Source organism: Coregonus lavaretus (genome assembly GCF_964263955.1).
Source record: "Coregonus lavaretus genome assembly, contig: SUPER_35_unloc_1, whole genome shotgun sequence".
In the NCBI taxonomy this organism is placed as follows: domain Eukaryota; kingdom Metazoa; phylum Chordata; class Actinopteri; order Salmoniformes; family Salmonidae; genus Coregonus; species Coregonus lavaretus.
Window position 1 is genome coordinate 5,063,915 of NW_028167181.1, and position 22,016 is coordinate 5,085,930.

At 41.7% G+C, this 22,016-nt stretch overlaps 2 protein-coding genes across 2 annotated transcripts; one reads left to right on the forward strand and one right to left on the reverse strand.

Moving 5' to 3' along the window:
- Nucleotides 1-1,323: 1,323 nt before the first annotated feature.
- On the reverse strand, nt 1,324-12,596 carry LOC311110063 (putative E3 ubiquitin-protein ligase HERC6). Its single transcript, XM_084188613.1, has 23 exons — nt 12,332-12,596; nt 11,153-11,309; nt 10,918-11,000; nt 10,261-10,488; nt 9,986-10,077; nt 9,039-9,166; nt 8,761-8,918; nt 8,541-8,590; nt 8,328-8,419; nt 8,113-8,172; nt 7,905-8,007; nt 7,589-7,772; nt 5,640-5,791; nt 5,350-5,466; nt 5,069-5,167; nt 4,560-4,739; nt 4,305-4,445; nt 3,692-3,858; nt 3,520-3,589; nt 3,356-3,426; nt 2,817-3,000; nt 2,408-2,510; nt 1,324-2,018 (listed from the first exon to the last, which is right to left on the reverse strand). The coding sequence occupies exons 1-23, from the start codon at nt 12,549-12,551 to the stop codon at nt 1,807-1,809; spliced, it is 3,051 nt and encodes a 1,016-aa protein (XP_084044739.1). The 5' UTR covers nt 12,552-12,596; the 3' UTR covers nt 1,324-1,806.
- A 631-nt stretch (nt 12,597-13,227) lies between these two features.
- On the forward strand, nt 13,228-21,468 carry ppm1kb (protein phosphatase, Mg2+/Mn2+ dependent 1Kb). Its single transcript, XM_084188599.1, has 7 exons — nt 13,228-13,360; nt 14,501-15,065; nt 15,300-15,400; nt 16,926-17,085; nt 17,312-17,456; nt 18,239-18,373; nt 18,812-21,468. Exons 2-7 carry the CDS (start codon nt 14,608-14,610, stop codon nt 18,941-18,943), a joined length of 1,131 nt encoding a protein of 376 aa, XP_084044725.1. The 5' UTR covers nt 13,228-13,360; nt 14,501-14,607; the 3' UTR covers nt 18,944-21,468.
- The last annotated feature ends 548 nt before the right edge of the window (nt 21,469-22,016 follow it).

Here is a 22,016-nt window from a genome sequence, read left to right on the forward strand (position 1 = left end):
GTTCGTCTTTACCAAACCATTCTACTTCACTAAACCAAAGCCATCGCGTGTATTCTCTCCCCACGAAAAAATTATAAATGTGTTATTATTATCGCCTTCTAAACGTGTCCATAATCAGCTAACCATGATCAGCTAATCTTGATGGAACACAGGACGGTCATTCTGCGCCCTGGGAGTCAGTGCGTTCTGAAAGTGATGAACGACACCATATGGCATAACTGTAAGCAACACAACAAGAAACGAAAACGAAACTTCACAATGGGCATGGCCTGAGTAAACTAAAATATCAAGCTGGCACATCTGCAGTGGGACAGCGGCTAGGTAAATAAAATATTTTAAACAAACAAATACCAGCTAGCACATTTGGTTCCTTGGCAGTTGTCAGCATGTACATTTTTGCTTTGCCTTTTGGTTCTGGGAACGAAACTATATGTTTCCTGACGGTTAAAACTGAACGTGTTTTAAACATTCGGAGAATGGAAGTGAAAATTTCGCCTGTTCTGGGAACGTAATTTGTTTAGGTTGCAGGGAAGTTTTCAGAACGTTTTTCTATGGTTCCCTGAAAGTTTTCTTGGGAGGTTTTATTAATGTCCTGAGAACATAAATTATAGGTTATTTGAGGGTAATTAAATAACGTTCTGAGAACATGTTTCAATAAGACTTTTAATAACACTGCTAGCTTAGTTTAACTGTTTTGAACTCCAAGCACAGATAGGACAAATGGAAATTAATTTGCTTAGGTATTAATCATGCAAACACATTTCTTTTTTTAATGTGGCATGGTGTCAGTGATATTCAAACCGATGATCGTCTGCTCTCTACCCATGGAATTAATCCACTGCACCACCAGGATGGAGCTAGCATGCCATGTTTTTTTTAACTCATACAATGCTGTTTCTTTTAGTCTATTCAAACAGACCCTACTTCAAAGGAAACAAGCACTTGTTAAGATTAGTGGGTGCGGCCAACACACCTGAAAAACTTAACAAGATAGAGGATAGAGTTTTGATGACGCTGAGAGAGAAATGTATATGTTTTTAAATAACATTCTTACAACGTTCTTTGAACGTTAAGGTTTTCTTGTGGTTTTTATGGAAAGTTTTCTTAATATTTTGAGAACATGACTTTAAATCAGGGATGGAAAACTGGCTGTCCGCCCCCCTTTTGTAGGCCTGCGGAAAAACAACCACGCTATCTCTCGCCATGCTCTAAGAAACGTATAGTTCTCAGAACATTATGTGCTAGCTGGGAAGGTTATGCAGGTTGTTGGAGAAACCACACCACTGCTCTGCATCGGCGGGAATACTCAATGATAAAAGAAAACACAGGAGAAACTAATATCTGTATTCATTAGATACATAAATCATTATTCTGTCAATAAAACACAAGATACAGACATAAATGTCAAACGATGATGCAGACATGTGTCCAGAAAAAAAGGATGTTCCCATGCAGAATTACATAAAATTCAAAAATAAATCAATAGAGACAACATGCATAAGTAGGCTCTTGAATGTCTATTACTGAATAAGAATGTTTTTTTTATAACTCACATTCAAAATTAGGGGACTAAGTCAAGGATTGTTTTTTCCAATAACACGGTAAGCCTATACATAGCCTATACATTTGCAATTTTAAAATGTTAACTTGAAAAAGCCAAGGTTTAAACGTTTTTAAAAAAAGGTGTAAAATCTGAACCTAGATGAAGGCTATATCAACACAATCAAAATCCTGTGCTAAACTGAACATGTAAGAAACACATTGAATGAAATGATGAACATAGCAGTAGCCTATATATACTGTCCGTTACTCCTTCCAGAAGCCTCTGTTGTGGGCCACCGCCTCTTTGAGCCTGGCCAGCAGCATCTCCTTGGAAGGGTAGATGGGCAGCAGCAGGAGGAAGTAGCAGGTAAGGGATTCTGGGAAATGTAGTTCAGTAGAGTTCTGCAGGACTGCCACAGTCATCTGGATGTTGTCCATGCCCAGGATGGGAGCGCGATCACAGCCCGTCAGGAACACTGAGAAGGAGGGGAGAGATTGTGAAAGGTAGACAGAATGGGAAGAAATATAGTGAATGTCGTTGTGCGGCAGGTAGCCTAGCGATTAAGAGCAGTGGGCCAGCAACCGAAAGGTTCCTGGTTCAAATCTTTGAGCAGACTAGGTGAAAAATATGCTGTTGTGCCCTTGAGCAAGGCACTAAACCCTAATTGCTGCTGTAAGTCGCTCTAGATAAGAGCATCTGCTAAATTACTAAAATGTCAAATGTGTTCAGACACATTTTTTTTGTAAATGCTCTTGTAGAACAGGAAGTTCTAATATGCAGACAAAACCCTAAACCAGCATTATGAAAGACTGATTGGTTCCTCCAGTTTTACTCAACCCGAGAGCAATTTAGTGCCATACTTACGGAGGAAAGCTTTCTTTTGGTCATCTGTCAGTTCCTCAAAAGCCTCCCAGAATGTGACGATGTTTGGATGTCTGGCATGGTACTCTCCATCATACACTGTGTTCTGGATATACGAAAAAAAAAAAATGGCAGCAATAATTAAACAATATTAAACTCGCACTCCATTTAAACGATTCACCACTCAAAGTCATACAGTATGTCACAAAGCACCATGTAAAGCTAGGCAATGTATAGCCCATTATCTCCTAGTCCCAGTCCTAATTTGAGATACATACCCATAACTTGAACATCATAGCAAATCCCCCATTGATATAAATGCATCAACACATTGATTGATTTATGCCCTAATTTCTCAAGTCAGCACCCAGCCCCATACTGAGAAATGAATGATGGTTGTATTTCTATAGACCTGTTTGAGCGTGTCCCAGTCGTAGTCCTCTTTCCCCACCATGACTCCCCTGAGCTCCTCAGGCTGGAAGAACTCCACCACGTCTCTGTCACACACCTTGAAGAAGCCTCTCCTGAACTCTTCAAACACCTTCTCCGCTGATTGGTTGAAGGCGAGGTTCACGTAGGCATCAACAAACTGCTTCCTGTCAAAAGAATGAATGGTATTTTAATTTAAAAAAATAAACACAGAAAACAGAACAAGCAGAAAGCATGCTTGTTGTAACTTCTAACTTCTAAAATGTGAGCCAGTTTGCTACAGCCGGAAAATAATCCTGCAGCAACAGGAAATGTGAATTATATTATGTGGATTATAATTAATGGACATTTTTGTAGGGGTTAATACATTTTTCGTAAGGGAAAATCAAGTCTGAAGCCTTTTTAAACCTCAAATATTTACTACACTTTTAAAATGTTCTGCATTGCAGGAAAGTTCTCCTGCAACAGAGTGATCAGATTCAGATTTTACATCCGTAGGAGTAAATGTTGCTGTAACCTTACTTGTTAGAACTTGTGACTGGTTTTCCTGTTTCTTTGGGATCAAGCTCCACCTTCAGGTCATCCCAGATCACCTGATGAAAATAAACAGTTTTACAACTTTTCACATACTGTATCTAGTGATATTTCATTGCTCAACAATCAAACAGTTTGAATGCAATACATACGGTGAAGGTCATGTCCAGGTTTTCTTCAACATCATCATCAGTGTAGTCCTCCAAGAGGTACCGCAAACTCCTTCAATTACAATGAAAATAAATAGTTGTTGAAAAATGTTAATCAATTTCTAAGGGATACCAATTCAATGCTAAAATGTACATTCTAAAATACAAAACCTACCTTCCTAAAACAGGATCAAACTCTCTCAGGTCCTCCAGTGAGGGCTTGACCCCCACCATCTTCTTGAACAGGGCCAGAGGGAAGGGCAGGTGTACAATGTTGTGGTTGTACAGGGCCATGCCACACAAGACACCAAACAGGAAGTAGCTCTTCTCCTCCACTCTGGGCTGGTAGTAAGGGTAGGTGGCACATGAGCCAAGGCAGAGATCAAGAATAAACCAGAGCAGGCACCATCCAAGCTGTCAAGACTAGATACTTTTCTTTCTTCGTCAACTAACTTTTATATCCTTTTTTTTATTTATTTTTGTCTGTATACTGCAATTCAGCTTTTAGCTATGAATGAGTACAAGACAGCCAAACTAATAATAAAACCTTGGTACATCAGGGGGAGAGTAGGGAGTGATGGTGATTATACACGTACACAATGCTATATTGATTGATAGAGTGTAGATAGTGGCACTACTTTAGTGGTTGCATCTCTGTGCATCTCTGTGGAAGATTTTAGTTTTTAGAATATTCCACCATACCATTACTCACCTATTTTAATTTGCTTGAGAGTGCAGTGATTTATTCTACAGTAATGAAATCGCAATTCCCTAATTCAAATTCTTACCTTGGCAGGGAACCAGACCAGTGTCTTGGTGTCGTTGTACATGAACATCTCAGACTCTGGTGCCAACAGCTCTTCAAACACATGGAGGAAGAAGTCCCTTATATTGACGAGCGACAGCTTCCTGTCCTCCACAAACTGCACCTGAGGGATAAAGCATAAGAGGTACATTTAGGTTGAGTTCTAACATCGTCTTGTAGTCTTGCGAAAGCTTTTTTCAACATTTGTCCTTCCTAATTCTGGTTGTCATAATCTTACCACAAGTTCTCTCTGGAAGTAATCGTGATCTGCAGCACCCAGTTGTCTGAAGGTGTCTTCGATGAGTGATAGGCGCCTTAGGTTTAGCTGGAAGACTGGAGCAGGGGGAGAGTTTGGGTTGTCTCGGAACGTTCCAGAAGGACACATCACTGTCAGCCGGTGGGTGAGTTTGTGAACCCCCTGCAATATATAAATATACACTAGTTTCAAGTTTGTTTTATGCCCCGTGCACAAGTACAGTGAAGTGCAGTTCCTGCTTGCACTTTCCCAACAATGTAGTAATCAATATCAGTAAAAAATAAATAAAAAAGTAAAGTAGAACAAAAACACACAAGAAATAGAAATAAGAACACGAGAAAGTAAGTAAGCTATGTACAGGGTCAGCTCCAGGGTCTATTTAGAGTGGTATACAGACTGGTCTTTGGAAACCACTGTGTAGGCTTTTGTATACTTGAAAACAAGGGTTCAATAAAAGGATATAAAGAAGCCAGTGGAATAATACAGTATACCTTTGTAAAATGTGCGTTATTGATGAAAATGTCCATCTTGCAGATCAGATTCAACACAAATGGGTAACGGCAAAAGATGACAGGTGTTGACTGCGTGTCCTAGAAGTGACACAAAAGAAAACTGAAGGTGCATCTCAATAGTCTAAATGGGTTCCCTCTCTTTGTCTCATTCCTTCAATCTGCACTGAAAGAACTGGACAAGTGAAACCAGATTGACATCCACCATATTGATATCATTCTAACATTTTTGTAATTTACAGATGATTTGGTTATTTTATTACCTCCCTTTTTGACCAAAAACGCCAAAGCTTCACATCCGCCATAGGAATATTGTTGATCTCTTCCACATAAAAGGTACTGGCTGGAACTTTCTGGGTTCTTCCGACCCTTTTGTTTGCCTTTGAAATAACATAATGTCAGCATCAAAATAGATTTGCACATGTCCCTTGCACATGAGGAGTGAACAGTTCACAATATGAAGTATGTTAGGGCATGATCAACAATAATGACATAGACGGCAACTACAGAAAATGGTCAGGAGCATTATAAAATGATTGACACAGACACTGACTCTGTGGAGGTACTTGAGGGTTTCCAGCAGGAATTTGACTCCGGGGTTGTGGGTAACCAGAAGACCATTCCTCAGCATGAATGACATGGCATTCTTCCACATCAGAATGTGCTTAGTCATGATGTTTGTCTCCATCGAGGACCACCACTCTTCTATAAGATGGTACAAAAATATGTCCATCATATTGCTTGACCAAAAAAACAATTATATTATAACATAGGTTATGTAGCCTACATACAGTGGGGGAAAAAAGTATTTAGTCAGCCACCAATTGTGCAAGTTCTCCCACTTAAAAAGATGAGAGAGGCCTGTAATTTTCATCATAGGTACACATCAGCTATGACAGACAAATTGAGAGAAAAAAATCCAGAAAATCACATTGTAGGATTTGTAATGAATTTATTTGCAAATTATGGTGGAAAATAAGTATTTGGTCACCTACAAACAAGCAAGATTTCTGGCTCTCACAGACCTGTAACTTCTTCTTTAAGAGGCTCCTCTGTCCTCCACTCGTTACCTGTATTAATGGCACCTGTTTGAACTTGTTATCAGTATAAAAGACACCTGTCCACAACCTCCAACAGTCACACTCCAAACTCCACTATGGCCAAGACCAAAGAGCTGTCAAAGGACACCAGAAACAAAATTGTAGACCTGCACCAGGCTGGGAAGACTGAATCTGCAATAGGTAAGCAGCTTGGTTTGAAGAAATCAACTGTGGGAGCAATTATTAGGAAATGGAAGACATACAAGACCACTGATAATCTCCCTCGATCTGGGGCTCCACGCAAGATCTCACCCCGTGGGGTCAAAATGATCACAAGAATGGTGAGCAAAAATCCCAGAACCACACGGGGGGACCTAGTGAATGACCTGCAGAGAGCTGGGACCAAAGTAACAAAGCCTACCATCAGTAACACACTACGCCGCCAGGGACTCAAATCCTGCAGTGCCAGACGTGTCCCCCTGCTTAAGCCAGTACATGTCCAGGCCCGTCTGAAGTTTGCTAGAGTGCATTTGGATGATCCAGAAGAGGATTGGGAGAATGTCATATGGTCAGATGAAACCAAAATAGAACTTTTTGGTAAAAACTCAACTTGTCATGTTTGGAGGACAAAGAATGCTGAGTTGCATCCAAAGAACACCATACCTACTGTGAAGCATGGGGGTGGAAACATCATGCTTTGGGGCTATTTTTCTGCAAAGGGACCAGGACGACTGATCCGTGTAAAGGAAAGAATGAATGGGGCCATGTATCGTGAGATTTTGAGTGAAAACCTCCTTCCATCAGCAAGGGCATTGAAGATGAAACGTGGCTGGGTCTTTCAGCATGACAATGATCCCAAACACACCGCCCGGGCAACGAAGGAGTGGCTTCGTAAGAAGCATTTCAAGGTCCTGGAGTGGCCTAGCCAGTCTCCAGATCTCAACCCCATAGAAAATCTTTGGAGGGAGTTGAAAGTCTGTGTTGCCCAGCGACAGCCCCAAAACATCACTGCTCTAGAGGAGATCTGCATGGAGGAATGGGCCACAATACCAGCAACAGTGTGTGAAAACCTTGTGAAGACTTACAGAAAACGTTTGACCTGTGTCATTGCCAACAAAGGGTATATAACAAAGTATTGAGAAACTTTTGTTATTGACCAAATACTTATTTTCCACCATAATTTGCAAATAAATTCATTAAAAATCCTACAATGTGATTTTCTGGAGAGAAAAAATCTCATTTTGTCTGTCATAGTTGACGTGTACCTATGATGAAAATTACAGGCCTCTCTCATCTTTTTAAATGGGAGAACTTGCACAATTGGTGGCTGACTAAATACTTTTTTCCCCCACTGTATAGTTATATGTCACAGTGTCAGACATGCTTCTATTATAAAAGTATTCTGTAAAATCATACTGATGCCAAATCTGCTGATAAACTGACAAGGTCAGAGGTTATTTACTTAAAGTTTTCATGGCTGTCTCACTCAGATCGTCAACGATAACTATTGCTAAAGCTATAACCATGTTCATGACGTTCTGGTCATCGTGGAGAAGAGGGATTGTGGGTAGTATCATAAAGATCTCTGGTGATTTGATGACAGCTGCTGAAACGCAAAGAGTTTCCACCAGTGGCAATATATTTACCTATATGGAAAATATATAGAGACATGAAGAGAGTAACATTATGCTATCATGATCCTCCATTCAAAATAAATATTGATATTTAATCGATTGTTGATATTTGTATAAGTCTTTGAAGAGTGAGTTAATCTTAGCTGATTTCCTGATCCACGGTATGTTGAAGAGCTGATCAAAAGCCTGGCTAGCAGCCTCTAGGTCCACTGTCAAAGCTCCTGCAGCTTTAGTTGATGGAGACTCACTGGTAGAGGGTATAGCATGTGTATAGCATTATCATTGACACAACATACTGTACACACACAGTTTATTTTAAACTATCCAAACCTTCCATTTTAAAATCGCTTACTTGACTTTGGTGAAACTGGCCACAAGACTTGAACTTGTTGAGAACATCAAGGATATTTCTCTGTTGGAACAAATGTGGACACATTTTATGTTTCAGTACAATAAATGTTTGTTTATTTCATTTTGAGTTAGCTAGATAATAAAAACAAAAAACAAAGAATCTTTGTCTACGGTAGATTGTATGTTTTAATATTCTATTTTTTTTGGGTTAAGAACCTTTGCGCCTCTGCATTTCCTTGCTCCATCGTCAGCCATTTTTGCAGCTTGGCTTCATCTAACCTCCCGATTGGCTGTTCTCTTTCAGAACTCTACAAAGGCAGATAAAGCAATATAATAAATTAACATATCTCAAACATGAACTTGCTGCTTAAGACATTTAGACTGTTTCAGTCTTCCTATTATTGAGGTATAAAAGGTCAGAAACATTACCTCAGCAGTGTAAATGAAGTTTGAATTCCATCCCACTGATATCTTCATGTCTGATAAAAAAAATTCAAACGTACAGAAGAGGTTGTAGGGACATCAAGTCTCGTTATGTGTTCTTATTCAGTCATCCAAACACTACATAGTCAGTATGTAGATGCATAATATAATTGAATAGAATCAAATAGAAGATAGAAGAGAATAGAATAGACATTGTATCTGGTACCGTTGTGTATGACTGTCGCTGCCCCACCAGAAGCCCTTTTCAGCAGCACTGAGGTGGGTCGCAAGCTGCCCTCTGTGTTGCCAGTCCCTAGCTGACCTTTGACCCCACTGCCAAAGGCCCAGAGTTGACCTGAGGACCCCAGCACCAGGGTGTGATGGCTGGCAGAGTTACAGTAAGACAAAAACACAGTCAAACTGAGAATGTTCAAGATTGGTTTCCTATCTGTTTATTATATGTGTATATATGCGTACGAGTAACATTATGCTGTTGGTCATTACCTGCCACATGCTATCTGTGAGACCAGTCCATCCAGGCGCTCCACCAGTTTGGGTATGAGTTCGTTAGCTGATGCGTCGTGCCCAAGCTGGCCTCGGCTTCCCTCTCCAAAGGTGAACACCCGTCCATCCTAAAGACCACAAAGAACCAGAACCAGTTGTTGACAAGTCAAGCCCAGTTGTTCCTGGTGTGGTCAGGTCAGGGCCCTAATCACTTCTTAAAGAGACAGTATAATAGTATTGAAGGGTCGACACACTGGACTGACCTTTACCCTGGTAGCCCTGAGGCTCGATCTGTATTAAAAGCCATAATCAGGACATATTCTGTATAACCTGTGATATTCCAAACTGTAACTTCACATTTAGTATGAGATTGTATTCATGCTCTCAGATGACTTGTATGGTTAATTGTGTAGCCTCTCTCTCCCAGACACCCGCCAGACACTTGATCACTTGTTTTTAACCTCTGTTCAAGGTCATTTTGTATAACTGGCTATATTTACCAATATGTGATAATTGTATCTTTGAGAGGTTGCTGACTTTGTGTGCAGAACTATCTCCCAGTGGGCCCACTGTACTTTTTCTCAACTTAATGACCTGCCGTCAGATTTGTCTCCTTTCACACCAACATCTCCCTTGGAGCCTTCAGTAAAAAGACAGTAATAGTATGATACCTTGGTGAGAACAGCAGTGTCCCTCTCCACAGTAATAGTATGATACCTTGGTGAGAACAGCAGTGTCCCTCTCCACAGTAATAGTATGATACCTTGGTGAGAACAACAGTGTCCCTCTCCACAGTAATAGTATGATACCTTGGTGAGAACAGCAGTGTCCCTCTTCACAGTAATAGTATGATACCTTGGTGAGAACAGCAGTGTCCCTCTCCACAGTAATAGTATGATACCTTGGTGAGAACAGCAGTGTCCCTCTCCACAGTAATAGTATGATACCTTGGTGAGAACAGCAGAATGTGCCTCTCCACAGCTGATGAAGGAAACCCCCAAGACTCTGAGAGCAGGCACTGCACAGATGTTGTACCGGCCTGGCAGGGGGAACAAGCATCATACTTACAGTGCAATGTTCCCACTCATTATAAGACATCTGTAAAATCACTTAGTGGTTATAACAAAGGAATCCAAGTTCAAATTAGAAAATGCTGGTGGATAAGCCTGATTAGCTTTTTATACAAGTAGCATATGAAGAGCAGTAGAGTGTGCCGTAGTACCTTTCTCATCCACACGGTTGAGTCCCAGCTGCCCAGCCCTGTTTGCCCCACAGCAGTAGACCAGGCCTGGGAGGGTGAGGGCCAGAGTGTGGGTTCCTCCGGCTGCTACCTGGGTCACTGGGACCCCAGTGAGGGAGCGCACCAGGGCAGGTATGGGCTGCAGAGGCACCCCCTTCCCCAGGCCCAGCTGTCCATGGCTGTTCAGACCCCATGAGAACACCTGTCCCCCTGTAGAAGACAAAGAAATCACATATTACATTACAAAGACATAACAATAACTCCGGAGTTAGATTATTTCATAATCAATTGTGTAAATATCATCTCACTGTCATTTTGAGGTACACTCTTAGAAAAAAAGGTTCCAAAAGGGTTCTTCGGCTGTCCCCATAGGATAACCCTTTTTGATTGCAGGCAGAACCCTTTGTGGCTCCAGGTAGAACCCTTTTGGGTTCCATGTAGAACCCTCCGAGAACCAAAAAGGGTTCTCCAAAGGGTTCTCCTATGGGGACAGCTGAATAACCCTTTTGGGTTTTAGACAGCACCTTTTTTTCTAAGTGTAGTCTAACTGATGCATGTGGTTATCATAATTTAGATGGAATGCAGTCTGTGTGAGACAAACATCAGTAGGCCTACGTCAAAAGGCACAGTACGTTATACCTTTAGTCAGGGCCAAAGAATGGGAATTTCCACAAGCAACCTGTATCACTGTTATTGGCAAGGGCGAAGGTATTGGAACTGGTCTGTAGAAGAAGAAAAAAGGAGACATCTAGTACATATTGTCTTTGTTAGTGATCAGTGGAATCCAAGAGGGCTCTCATTACTTGACAATGTAAATCATGGAGGATATTTAACTTTCAAGATCTATTTGAAGTTGAAGTTGAGGTTTCCTTGCCTTGGTCTGGGGACTTTGGAGACAGTAGTAGGGGCGATGCCCAGCTGTCCCTCCCCCCCTGCCCCCCAGGAGTACACCTGTCCTGATGCACACACAGCTACACAGTGGTCCTGACCACAAGCCACAGAGACCACTCTCGCCAGACCCTCCACTGGCGCTGAAACGGGTAGAACACACACAGTTTTAATTGGAAGTCCTATGTCTTGGAAAGGGTTAAATGCCAGAACATTGATAAGACCTAATGTAATGCATGAAGGAGTTAATCAACAATTTATCTGAGTCCAGTAGATCACTTCATTGCTCCCTTTTTGTTTATAAAGCTCTACTATACAAGCTTCCGACTTACCTAACTTAATTGTTAAAGTATAAAAACATGAGATCCAAAACCCGTTCACAGGGTTGGTTAACTCTTGAGATTCCTTGGGTTCCCACCGAACTAGGTAAATCCGCTTTTAGTTTGTTTTAATGCTCCACATTTTTGGAATCACTTACACAATTCATTACATTTGGATTCCCTGGTGCCACTAGGGCAGTTTTAAACCCTGATGATAAATGATTTCACCGAGGTGGGCAATTGTTTTGATTAACTTTAATAATTTGTTTATGATGCCAGTGATGTTTGTGATGTTCTAATGTAATGTACTTGTTATTGTATCTTGTTATTCTATCTTGTATCTTATAGTTTCATATATTTTATTTTATGTCCTCAGGGCACCATTGAAAATAAGACGCTGGTCTCAATTGGGCTCCCCTGATTAAATAAAAGTTAATAATCTTGAGGATGACGTAAATTAGATCCTAGATGTATTCCTGGGAACATAGCAACACTTAACTTTCGTTCCTCTGACTTGGATGGAGAAACGAAACTGAAACCTAACTGTGAGCCTATGTTGTAGTTTTATTGAGGGATAGTTTAGCAATTTATGAAAGTTGTGGTAAAGCTTACTAGGCTCAATATAGGCTACTACACATTTTAATATCATCTGTAATAATGAACAATATCGTGAACAGAAAATGTTTGCATAACGATAAAGAATAAAATAATTCAGAAGCAAGCATCCTTTTAGCCGCACTTTAATCCGAAATAGCCTACATAGCGATCCTTGCACCTATTCTGTAAATAGCCTACATAGCGAGCCTTGCACCCAAATATTCAGATATCATTAAATGATGTCTTACCTGGTAGTTTTGAATCTCTGTTCTTCTGTCTGCCAAGTTGTCCCTTTGAGTTGCGCCCGCATGATAGGATCCTGCCATCTACCGTGAGAAATAAAGTGTGTTGCTCCCCACAAGCAATTTCTGTGACTTTATCAGAGAATATATTCCCTGCTATAGGAACAGACACATTCTCAAAATGTAGACCAAACTGTCCACTCGAACAGTCTCCCCAGCAGAACATGATGATGTGATGAAAGACTGAAGTGTGGTCTACTTGGGTATGCTATACAGGGCACTACGTGTGCGTGTATGTGTGCGTGTGTGTGTGTGTGTGTGCGCGCGAACGCATGTGTGCGCATGCGCGCGTGCCTGTGTGTGTGAACTACTTTTAGTAAAATATCAGCAGGGATTAAATCAGATTTCCAGTAGTCATCAGTGGTCACTGATTTTCCAGATTGTATGCATTGCATAATTGATTGGACCCCCATAATGAAAATGTAAAAAGTTTGCGTTGATTGGCCCCAATTACCTTATCTGGGGAATGCTCAGCTATCTGATCGATAAAGTATGATTGCCTTTCAATAATTTCGTTTATCATTCTTTGGCCAATCAGCAGCACAGAACGAGGGGTCCGAGCCTCCGAGGGTCGTCACTAGTTACCACATCCATAAAGTCATAATTATGTCTAAACCCCAACTATTTCTACAATTTATCTTCTTAAAATCTGACTTTAAACCTTACCCTAACCTTAACCACACACACTGCTAACCTCATACCAAACCATAACCTTAAATTAAGACCAAAAAGCTATTTTTTGTTTACATGAATTTTAGCCCATTTTGACTTTGTGGCTGTGTTAACTAGTGACAACCGGGTTCGAGGGAGGCGTAGATGTTTCCAGCATGCTGATTCGCGCGGCGCGGGTGACAGGCGCAGTTCCTCTTCTTGTTTGATAACGTTCGACACTCAACACACGGACAATTTTGATTCATTTAACTGTACGCTGTACAGCTTTTTCAACATATATGAAGCAGTTGTAAAGAGTTAAAGGTAAGAATACAACATTTTCTGCAGAGAAATACCGAAGAAATGTGATTGTTGTCCAAGGCTGGGAGATAGGCTGCGCAAATCATGGCTTCTTTTGCTAGCTGCTGTTAGCATAGCTCTACCTAGCAAAGGAGCTAAAAATACAGTCAAATTAGGAACACTTTATCTTCTATCCTTACTATGTAGTGTGATGAAATCAACAGGGGTCGTTGGCGAAACCATTGGTTAACATTATGCACAGCACTGCAGCTATCTAACTAGCCAAGCAGTGGCTTGTTTGGTTGCTTGTTAGCAAGCTAGCTTGTTCATTATGGGATATGGTGTTGCGTCATGCGCATTTGCCAAGTTTGTGTTGACATTAGCTAAATCTGCTGCAGTAATGGACTAACATAGTCGATCATTATTATTTTTACAATCTAGGTATACTTTTGTGCATGCCTGTTAATGAGCCTTCTGAAACATTTACTCAAATTAGATAACAAAAATAACAAGTGCTGTTGACTGCTGTCTAGTGTTCATGCTCTTTATCTGCACCAGTTACTAATAAGCGATAACTGCATTATTGTATCATTGATTCAGACTAATTTTCAGAATGCTTCAGGACAGTGGTGACGAAGAAGACATGTAGGCTACACAGCAATTGAAGCATCCTGACACTTACAGCTTGGCATGTTAGACCAATGATGACTGAGGTCTTAAAACTGCACCTTAAAGTTCCAAGTAACCTATCTTCAAATGTGGCTAGGTCTACATATGGAATAGAGGAAAAACATTTGATTTAATTAAGTAGGCTATTTCATGCATGTTCTGTTGTAAGGAGTCGAGAGACACAGGAAGATAGACAGAGAGAGAGTATCCTGCGTCAACAAACAGAAATATCAAACCAGCCACCATCCATTCCCGAGGCTGTTATTATGTTATTAACTGTAGACACACAGAGGACTTGTGTATTCTCTTGGTCACAGCGACATATTGGAACTCAGCCACTCTGTAGCTGGCAGCACACAGCAGGCCTAGGAAAGCTGGCTGATGTTTCCAAGGCCTAGTCCAACTCTTCTATTCAATTTACAGCACCTATCTCGGAGCGCTTGTTGACTTGACAGTCAATCTAATAGCTATCTATTCTTCTTCCCCAATTGTTAGCCTATTTGCAGTCCAGAAGACTCCGCTCCGGGTTAACCTGTGTCGTTGGCCAGAGGGTCTCTCCCCGCGAGGAGTCGTCTACTGCTGCTGTTGCTGGATTGGTGACCATGTCAGCCTCCGCTCTCATCCACCTGGCCCGGTCGGGGGGGACCCAGGCCATGCGACAGAGGGGTTTCCTCCAGACAGCCCTAGTTAGTGTCCTACCCCTCCAGGATGACCTCCCCCTCCAACGGCCCTTCCACCTGGGCCTGCTGCGGGCCAGCAACACGCGCTTCGACCCGGACAGCAGCGGCAAGCCCACCACCTGGGACTCATTCGGCATCTGGGACAACCGCATCGACGAGCCCATCAACCTATCGCCCTCCATCAAGTACGGCAAGCCCATCCCCAAGGTCAGCCTGTCCAAGGTGGGCTGCGCCTCACTCATCGGCCAGCGGAGGGAGAACGAGGACCGCTTCCAGGTCTCCCAGATGACCGACAATATCCTCTACTTTGCTGTGTTCGACGGTCACGGAGGGCCTGAGGCGGCAGACTTCTGCGACAAGTACATGGAGAAGTACATTAAGTAAGTCATCTGGCTGGGTTTTAGGATCTGTGTTTAGTCAGGGCATTGGCCTGTAGGACCTGTTTAGGGCCTAATGTCTGTTGAATGGACTGGAGAAAAAATGCACTTCAATTAGAATTGAGTTTTTATCCTTTTTATACTCGCAAAATCTCTGTAAGAGGTCTGACTGTGACTATTGAGATGGCAGGTAATGAGTCAAATTGATTGATTGAATGTGTTTTGGTGTTATTTCAGGGATCTTGTAGCAGAGGAGGACAATCTGGAAGTTGTTCTTAATAAAGCATTCCTTGAACTGGACAAAGCCTTGGCAAGACACCTCCACTTCTTCCCTCATGGTAGGGTCCGTCTGTGATGTTACACGTCAAGGAATGTCGATAGACTGTCTCTGTACTGACAATGTAGGTAGACTGCACTGAGTTCATGTTTTTATGTTAAACTTAACCTACTTTTGTAGCTAGAGTATTTAGATTTGCTAGTGTTGAAAAATGAACTAATAGCCTAACTTATTAATGTGACTGCTCTGCCAAGAGCTATGATGGCTTAACCTATCCTAAATGGAGCTAACGTGAATTTTCAGTCGGTGCCTCCAGTGCTGTGAAAGCTAAACATTAATAGCCAGGGTCACCTTTCTCAGACTGCAAAGCACAGGTTAGGACATGCATGTGGCAGACAATCATTCTAAACAAACATAACTCCACTGGATGCCCTGCAGATAAGAAACAGGGTCGTCCTCTTGTAGTGCATGCACCCTTACAAGATACTGGATCAAGTTTACCTTCAGTTCCTTTGGCAGCCATTTTCTTTTGTAAAGGTCGCCTGAAGAAGCAGATGGTAGCAATCATAGAATGTCGACCGTTTTCTCTGAGAAAGGCCTAGTTTAACTGCCAAGATGGTGACAGGCAGTCAGTTTAGCTTGAGTGTGTGGCCAAAATGTCAGCCACGCACGGCATGAAATGTCCCAATATGCCCTGTGTGTGTGTGTGTGCATGTTATTTACGACAGCAGCGGAGCCAGCTAAGAGCTGGAGGCAGCAGGCACCTTTTTGGAAGGAGAAGGGGGGCTAGATAATGGAGAGTCCAGCGGGTCCTATCCTGGACTACTGGAAGGTTCCTCATCTTTCTCTTCCTCTCTCTCTCTCTCTCTCTCTCCTTTAGAAACTTAGTCATGAATATTTCAACAGTGTTATACACTTAGTTATTGGAAAGAGGCATTAGCCTAGAGCTCTCACCTATAGATTTGATCACCCATGGTGATAGTCCTGATGAGCGCTATCTGATTCTAAAGTATGCATGTCTGTCACTGCTGCTTTCTGTATTCTGCCATGGGCCAGTACACTGGATTACGGACTGTATATTATGTCACTCATTGTAACTCTGACATTTTTGTATGACACTACTGGTCAGAGATCAATTGGTCAGAGATCCAAAGTTCCACTGACTGTATTGTAGTTGCTCTCATTCTTTTTCTGTAACCCTAAAACAGTGTGACATGCATGTCTGTCTGACTCTCTCTCTCTCTCTCTCTCTCTACCTCTTCTTCAGCCATCCTTTTTTTAGACTAGTAACCCCTTCCCCCTCCCTTCTGTTCTCATGTTGTGGAGTATGACTCGTGAGTGTGTGTGTCACGTGCCTGCTATGCTGTAAATGTGTGAGACTACATGTTGAGCATGTATTTGAATAATTCATTTTGTGTTTTGAGAAACAAGTTTACCATATGATAATTGTCAGCTCTGTGTGTTGCTTGTTTGCTGTGTGTGTCTGGTCTTACGGTTGTGTACAGTGTGTTGTTGGTGTGTGTGTGTGGTCTTCAGATGCATTTCCCCCCCTCTGACGTGTTTCCCTCTACTTCCTGGTGTTGTAGTGGTGAGCGCTGGCTCCACGGCCACGGTGGCCCTACTTAGGGACGGTATAGAGCTGGTGGTGGGCAGCGTGGGGGACAGCCGCGCCATGCTCTGTCGCAAGGCCAAGGCCCTCAAACTCACCTTGGACCACACCCCCGAGAGGAAGGACGAGAAGGAGAGGTACGGCAGATATCCAGACTCGAGAAAGACTTGATCTGTTATTCATTTGTTGGGGGCTGTAAAGTTAGCAGTCACAGTAGGCATGCTTTATCCATCAAATTGGACACTAATAGAAATGTGCTAACCTGGATTAAGATCGTACTATAAGTTCTAACAATGATCCGTAAGTCATTTAAGAGCCCTCTCCCGTGCTTTAAAACCCCCCTGTCTGTCTCTGTACCTCCAGGATAAAGAAGAGCGGTGGCTGGGTGACCTGGAATAGTCTGGGGCAGCCCCACGTCAACGGCAGGCTAGCCATGACACGCGCCATCGGGGACTTCGACCTCAAGAGCACCGGGGTGATCGCTGAGCCAGAGACCAAGCGAATATCAGTGAGTGGCTGCTGTCACCACTTCAGAGAAATGCTCTACCATGCAGTGTCACAGTGTATACATCTCAAATGACACCCCATTCCCTATGTAGTGCACTACTTTTGACCTGGACCTAGAAAAAACGACAAGTATCGATACCAACCGAACCGATCATTTATGGAGGACATGTTACTAATATCGATAATAACGATAAGTAGCCGTTACTAGAGGAATGTGACGTTTGAAATAAAATAACTGCTAATATGGGCTATTACTAACGGGACAGTGATGGCCACAACACTGAAAGTAGCATTAGTAGTAGTTTTAAGGGTAATGTAAAAAAGTAACTGGTGCAAATTGTTATAAACTTATCATTCCATTTATTGTTATCGTGATAATTCAGTCAATTTATTGTGATATGGATTTTTGTCCATATTGTCCAGCTCTACCAGAACCTAATATAGTCTATTCATTTTGACCAGATCCACACAGGGCTGGACAAAAGTAGGCCACTGTATGGGGAATAGGTTGGATTTAGCCAGTGTCTGTCACTCAGTTTGACCTCTAGCCCCCAAGGTGTTTCGGTCACTGGGAAAATCTGAAATGATTCTCAAATGTTTGCTCAGAACAATGGAGGGATTCTGTAATGACAGATTAAGCTCCGAAGGGCAAATGTGTTTCCTCTTTATCACTGGAGCCTGTCTGGCTTAGTCTCTGGCTTGTGTCATGGTCTGTCTGTAGATGTCTGACAATAAGGTATTAACTTTGCCTTATATATTATTTTTTTTATTCTGTTTTTTTAGCTGCATCACGTTCACGACTCGTTCCTGGCGCTGACCACAGATGGCATCAACTTCATCATGAACAGCCAGGAGATCTGTGATGTCATCAACCAGTGCCACGACCCCAAAGAGGCCGCCCAGAGGATCTCGGAGCAGGTAGGGTGGTCACTTTAAACCACCACAGCACCTAGGGCAGCTTTTCACAAACTCGGTCCTCGGGACCCCAAGGGGTGCATGTTTTGGTTTTTGCCCTAGCACTACACAGCTGATTCAAATGATCAAAGCTTGATGATTAGTTTATTATTTGTATCAGCTGTGTAGTATTGGGGCAAAAAACTAAATGTGCACCCCTTGGGGTCCCGAGGACCGAGTTTGGGAAACCCTGACTATCCAAACAGCTGCACTGCCTTTGAAATTATTGAAGCAGAGATATTTAATGTAAGTCTAGCAAACGAATGAGTTCAATGGAACTCCATGGCACTGTATAATAATCTTTATGGATTGTCAAATAAATATGTCTCCTGGCTGTTCAAAGAAACTATTAAACATTGAGACAAATGTTAATTATTGGTGGCGGTGTCTCTCCTCTCCCAGGCGCTCCAGTACGGCTCAGAGGACAACAGCACCATCATCGTGGTTCCCTTCGGAGCCTGGGGGAAACAGAAGAGCTCCGAGACCAGTTACTCCTTCAGCCGCAGCTTCGTGTCCAGCGGCCGCTGGGCCTAAACAGGTGGACCCGGGTCGTCAGAAGGACCAAGTTGCCCCTAGACACTGATCTAGTGACAGTTTATGTTTCACACCCCTAATGGTGAGGGTTGGGGCTTGGGGAGTGTAATCTGATCTGAGCTCTGTGCTTATGGATAACTTTGATCTGAAGGGAAGGGGAATGGGGAGGGAGATTCCTGTGGACCTTATCGATGTGCAATACAGTCTCCACACAGGGAGGGACCGTTCAAGACATGCAGGGGGAAAAGCACAGCTAACCGAGAAGCGATGCCTTAGGAACGATGACATGTCATTGTTCAGATAATAATACCCTAGTTTTGAGCCTGTTCTACAGAAAGGCTGTTGACTCATTATGTACACTTAACAAGGAACACGTCCTTTTCACATCCTCCAAAATCGCAGCCTATTCCCTATGTAGTGCACTACTTTTGACCGCCAAACTACATAGGGAATAGGGTGCCGTTTCGGACGCAAACAAGGTTGCAGTAGAAAGCCATCGACTTGGTGGGAGCTTGAAGCCTAAGAACTTTGTATGTTGTTCTTCATTGCGTGTAAGTGAGTTAGCATCGTACCAAGGAAGGCAAACCAGACATTATTAGCTTTGTCTGTTAAGACTTGGGGGGAAATGCTTCTTACTTGCATGTCATTGATAATGTTTTTGGTAGGAAGTTATTCTGAGAAATCAACAACGCACTTTTTTATTTCCAGATTATATTTAACTAATTGGTTTCAATACGTCTGTAATTCATCCGTTGTACTTGTTCGTGGATATCTCTGTGCTGAGGTGCTTCTTTGTTTTGTTCTGAACAACCGTTTTAAAGTATGTTGTCTCTTCGCATGAAGCACTTGTCAGTGTTGAGTTCAGGACAAACTTCTCAGAATGGGGATTTTGGGTACAGTAAGGCACTGCTTATAGTACAGGGTTATCATTGACCAATATGTACAAATTCATATTATCCATCTAATAGGAAAATGCACACACACACACTGCAGTCAAGACGTGTTAAAAGGACCACCATTTGAATCTCTGCATTTCTATAATTTTAGCATGGTAGAAGGAAAAGCTGTGAGTTTAGATACTGTAATACACAGAGAAAGAGAGCCAGCCAAATTTAACATTTTAGTCATTTAGCAGACGCTCTTATCCAGAGCGACTTACAGTTAGTGAGTGCATACATTTATTTTTTTCATACATACAAATGATGGCAAAAGCCCAAAGTCTTGTAATAGATGGGCATATGGAATGGAATGTGTTAGTTCTCCCTGTTCTACAATCATATTGGGCCCTTGTGAGCCACAGAATGCATTGATACCCCAGTTGCACAAGCCTTAAAGATGCAGTCCTAGATCTTAAGCACTTATAAATGTGTAACATATTGTACGATGACGTAGTACACAATTGTGCACAGTCTTCAGTGACCCGTTTTGGCTCGTGACCAGTACTTTCAAAACTACTGGGTGAAATTATACAAAGCCTTTGGAGCATCATTTTAAGGTAGAACTATAGAGAATATCTATTGAGCTGTGTTCTAATGGTACTTAGTAGTTTAGTGTAAACACAGTTCGTGGTCATTTGGCTTGAAAACGACTTCAACCCATAGCATTCCAAATTATTAACTTTATTGACAACAAACAGGTCAAACAACTTAACGCGGGAGAGCTTTTGTTGATTTTGGTGATAGGGACTTGGAACAACAGAAGAACGTTTAAAATGGTGTATATCTGATAACCATACTGGCATTTAAGATGTTCTCAACTTGGGTACAGAAGTAATTTGTATTTTGTGAGTTTTGTACATAGTTATATTTATGTATATGTTTTGATTGCAGGAAAACCGTCAAAAGTGTAATATTTTTAAGTGTTACAATTCAAATATATTAAAAATTGCTTACTTACTAGTAAGTTTACTACTAGTTTGTTCCTTATGCTCTAGTTGTTCAATTGAAGTGGCTAAAGTATCACTTGTATTGCACTTGTAAACAAATATGCTTTTTCATAGTGAACCTTATATGCAACAATGAACAAAGCAGACATCTAACCAACAAATATCTGATATGTGAATGTCTGTTTTAAAAGGCCGCCAGTGACTCAAATGCAAAAAGTTGTAGTACAACTTGATCTAAAATTACAGCACAAACAGTGATCGAAATTAATGTGATGAAGCTATCCACATCTTGACTGTAATTCACATGGATATCTCCCTTATGGTGCTTACAGGTTGTTATAAATAATGTAACGCTGCGTTGATGTGCATTAAAACCACAGTTGTAATTGTTTGCTCTCTTTCCATGTCAGGAATACTTATGTCCATGTAACAGCTATACTGTTACATATTACTGTGAATGTGAGTATATACAATCCATGAATGTATCTATCCACCATTTTAGGTCTTCCTTGTACACAGTTTGTTTATGATTGTCTGTTCTCTCACAATGTGAACATCTATTTATCCTCCGTTTGTAATAAGTATTTGTTTCCTCTGAGTTCTCATAATTAAAATCTCTCATGCTATGTTTCTCACCAGACTTTACACTTGTTTGTTGGTTTTATCATGTATGTATTTTACTTCGGATTGTTCATGTTGTATACTGTAGTGCAGGGATCATCAACTAGATTCAGCAGCGAGACAATTTATTTCGTGAATGGATGGTCGGGGGGCCTGAACATAATTACAAATAATTTGGTGACTGCAAATTGACCGCAAGAAGCCCAAACAGATATGTTTGACTCAAACCTTGCTTACATTTGTATACGATCACGTCTTTGTATTATGCGTGGGAATACTTGGGAACAGATTTCTTCAATTAAAATCACTTGAAGCTGTTTTACTATTATGTTCAACAATGAATAAAATAAAAAATATATATTTTTTGCCCAGAAAACTTTGGGTAGCCAAATATAACCACCGCCAGTTGGGGAACCCTGCTGTAGTGTATGGAACCATATTCATCTGAAGCTCTGTGCCTGTTCCTTTCAACTCTTCTGTTTCTACTAGACATGTCTAGTTCTAGTACATGTTGTACTGTCTTAAAGGACTGTCACTCCTATTCTCACATGCCGATGATGTCCATGT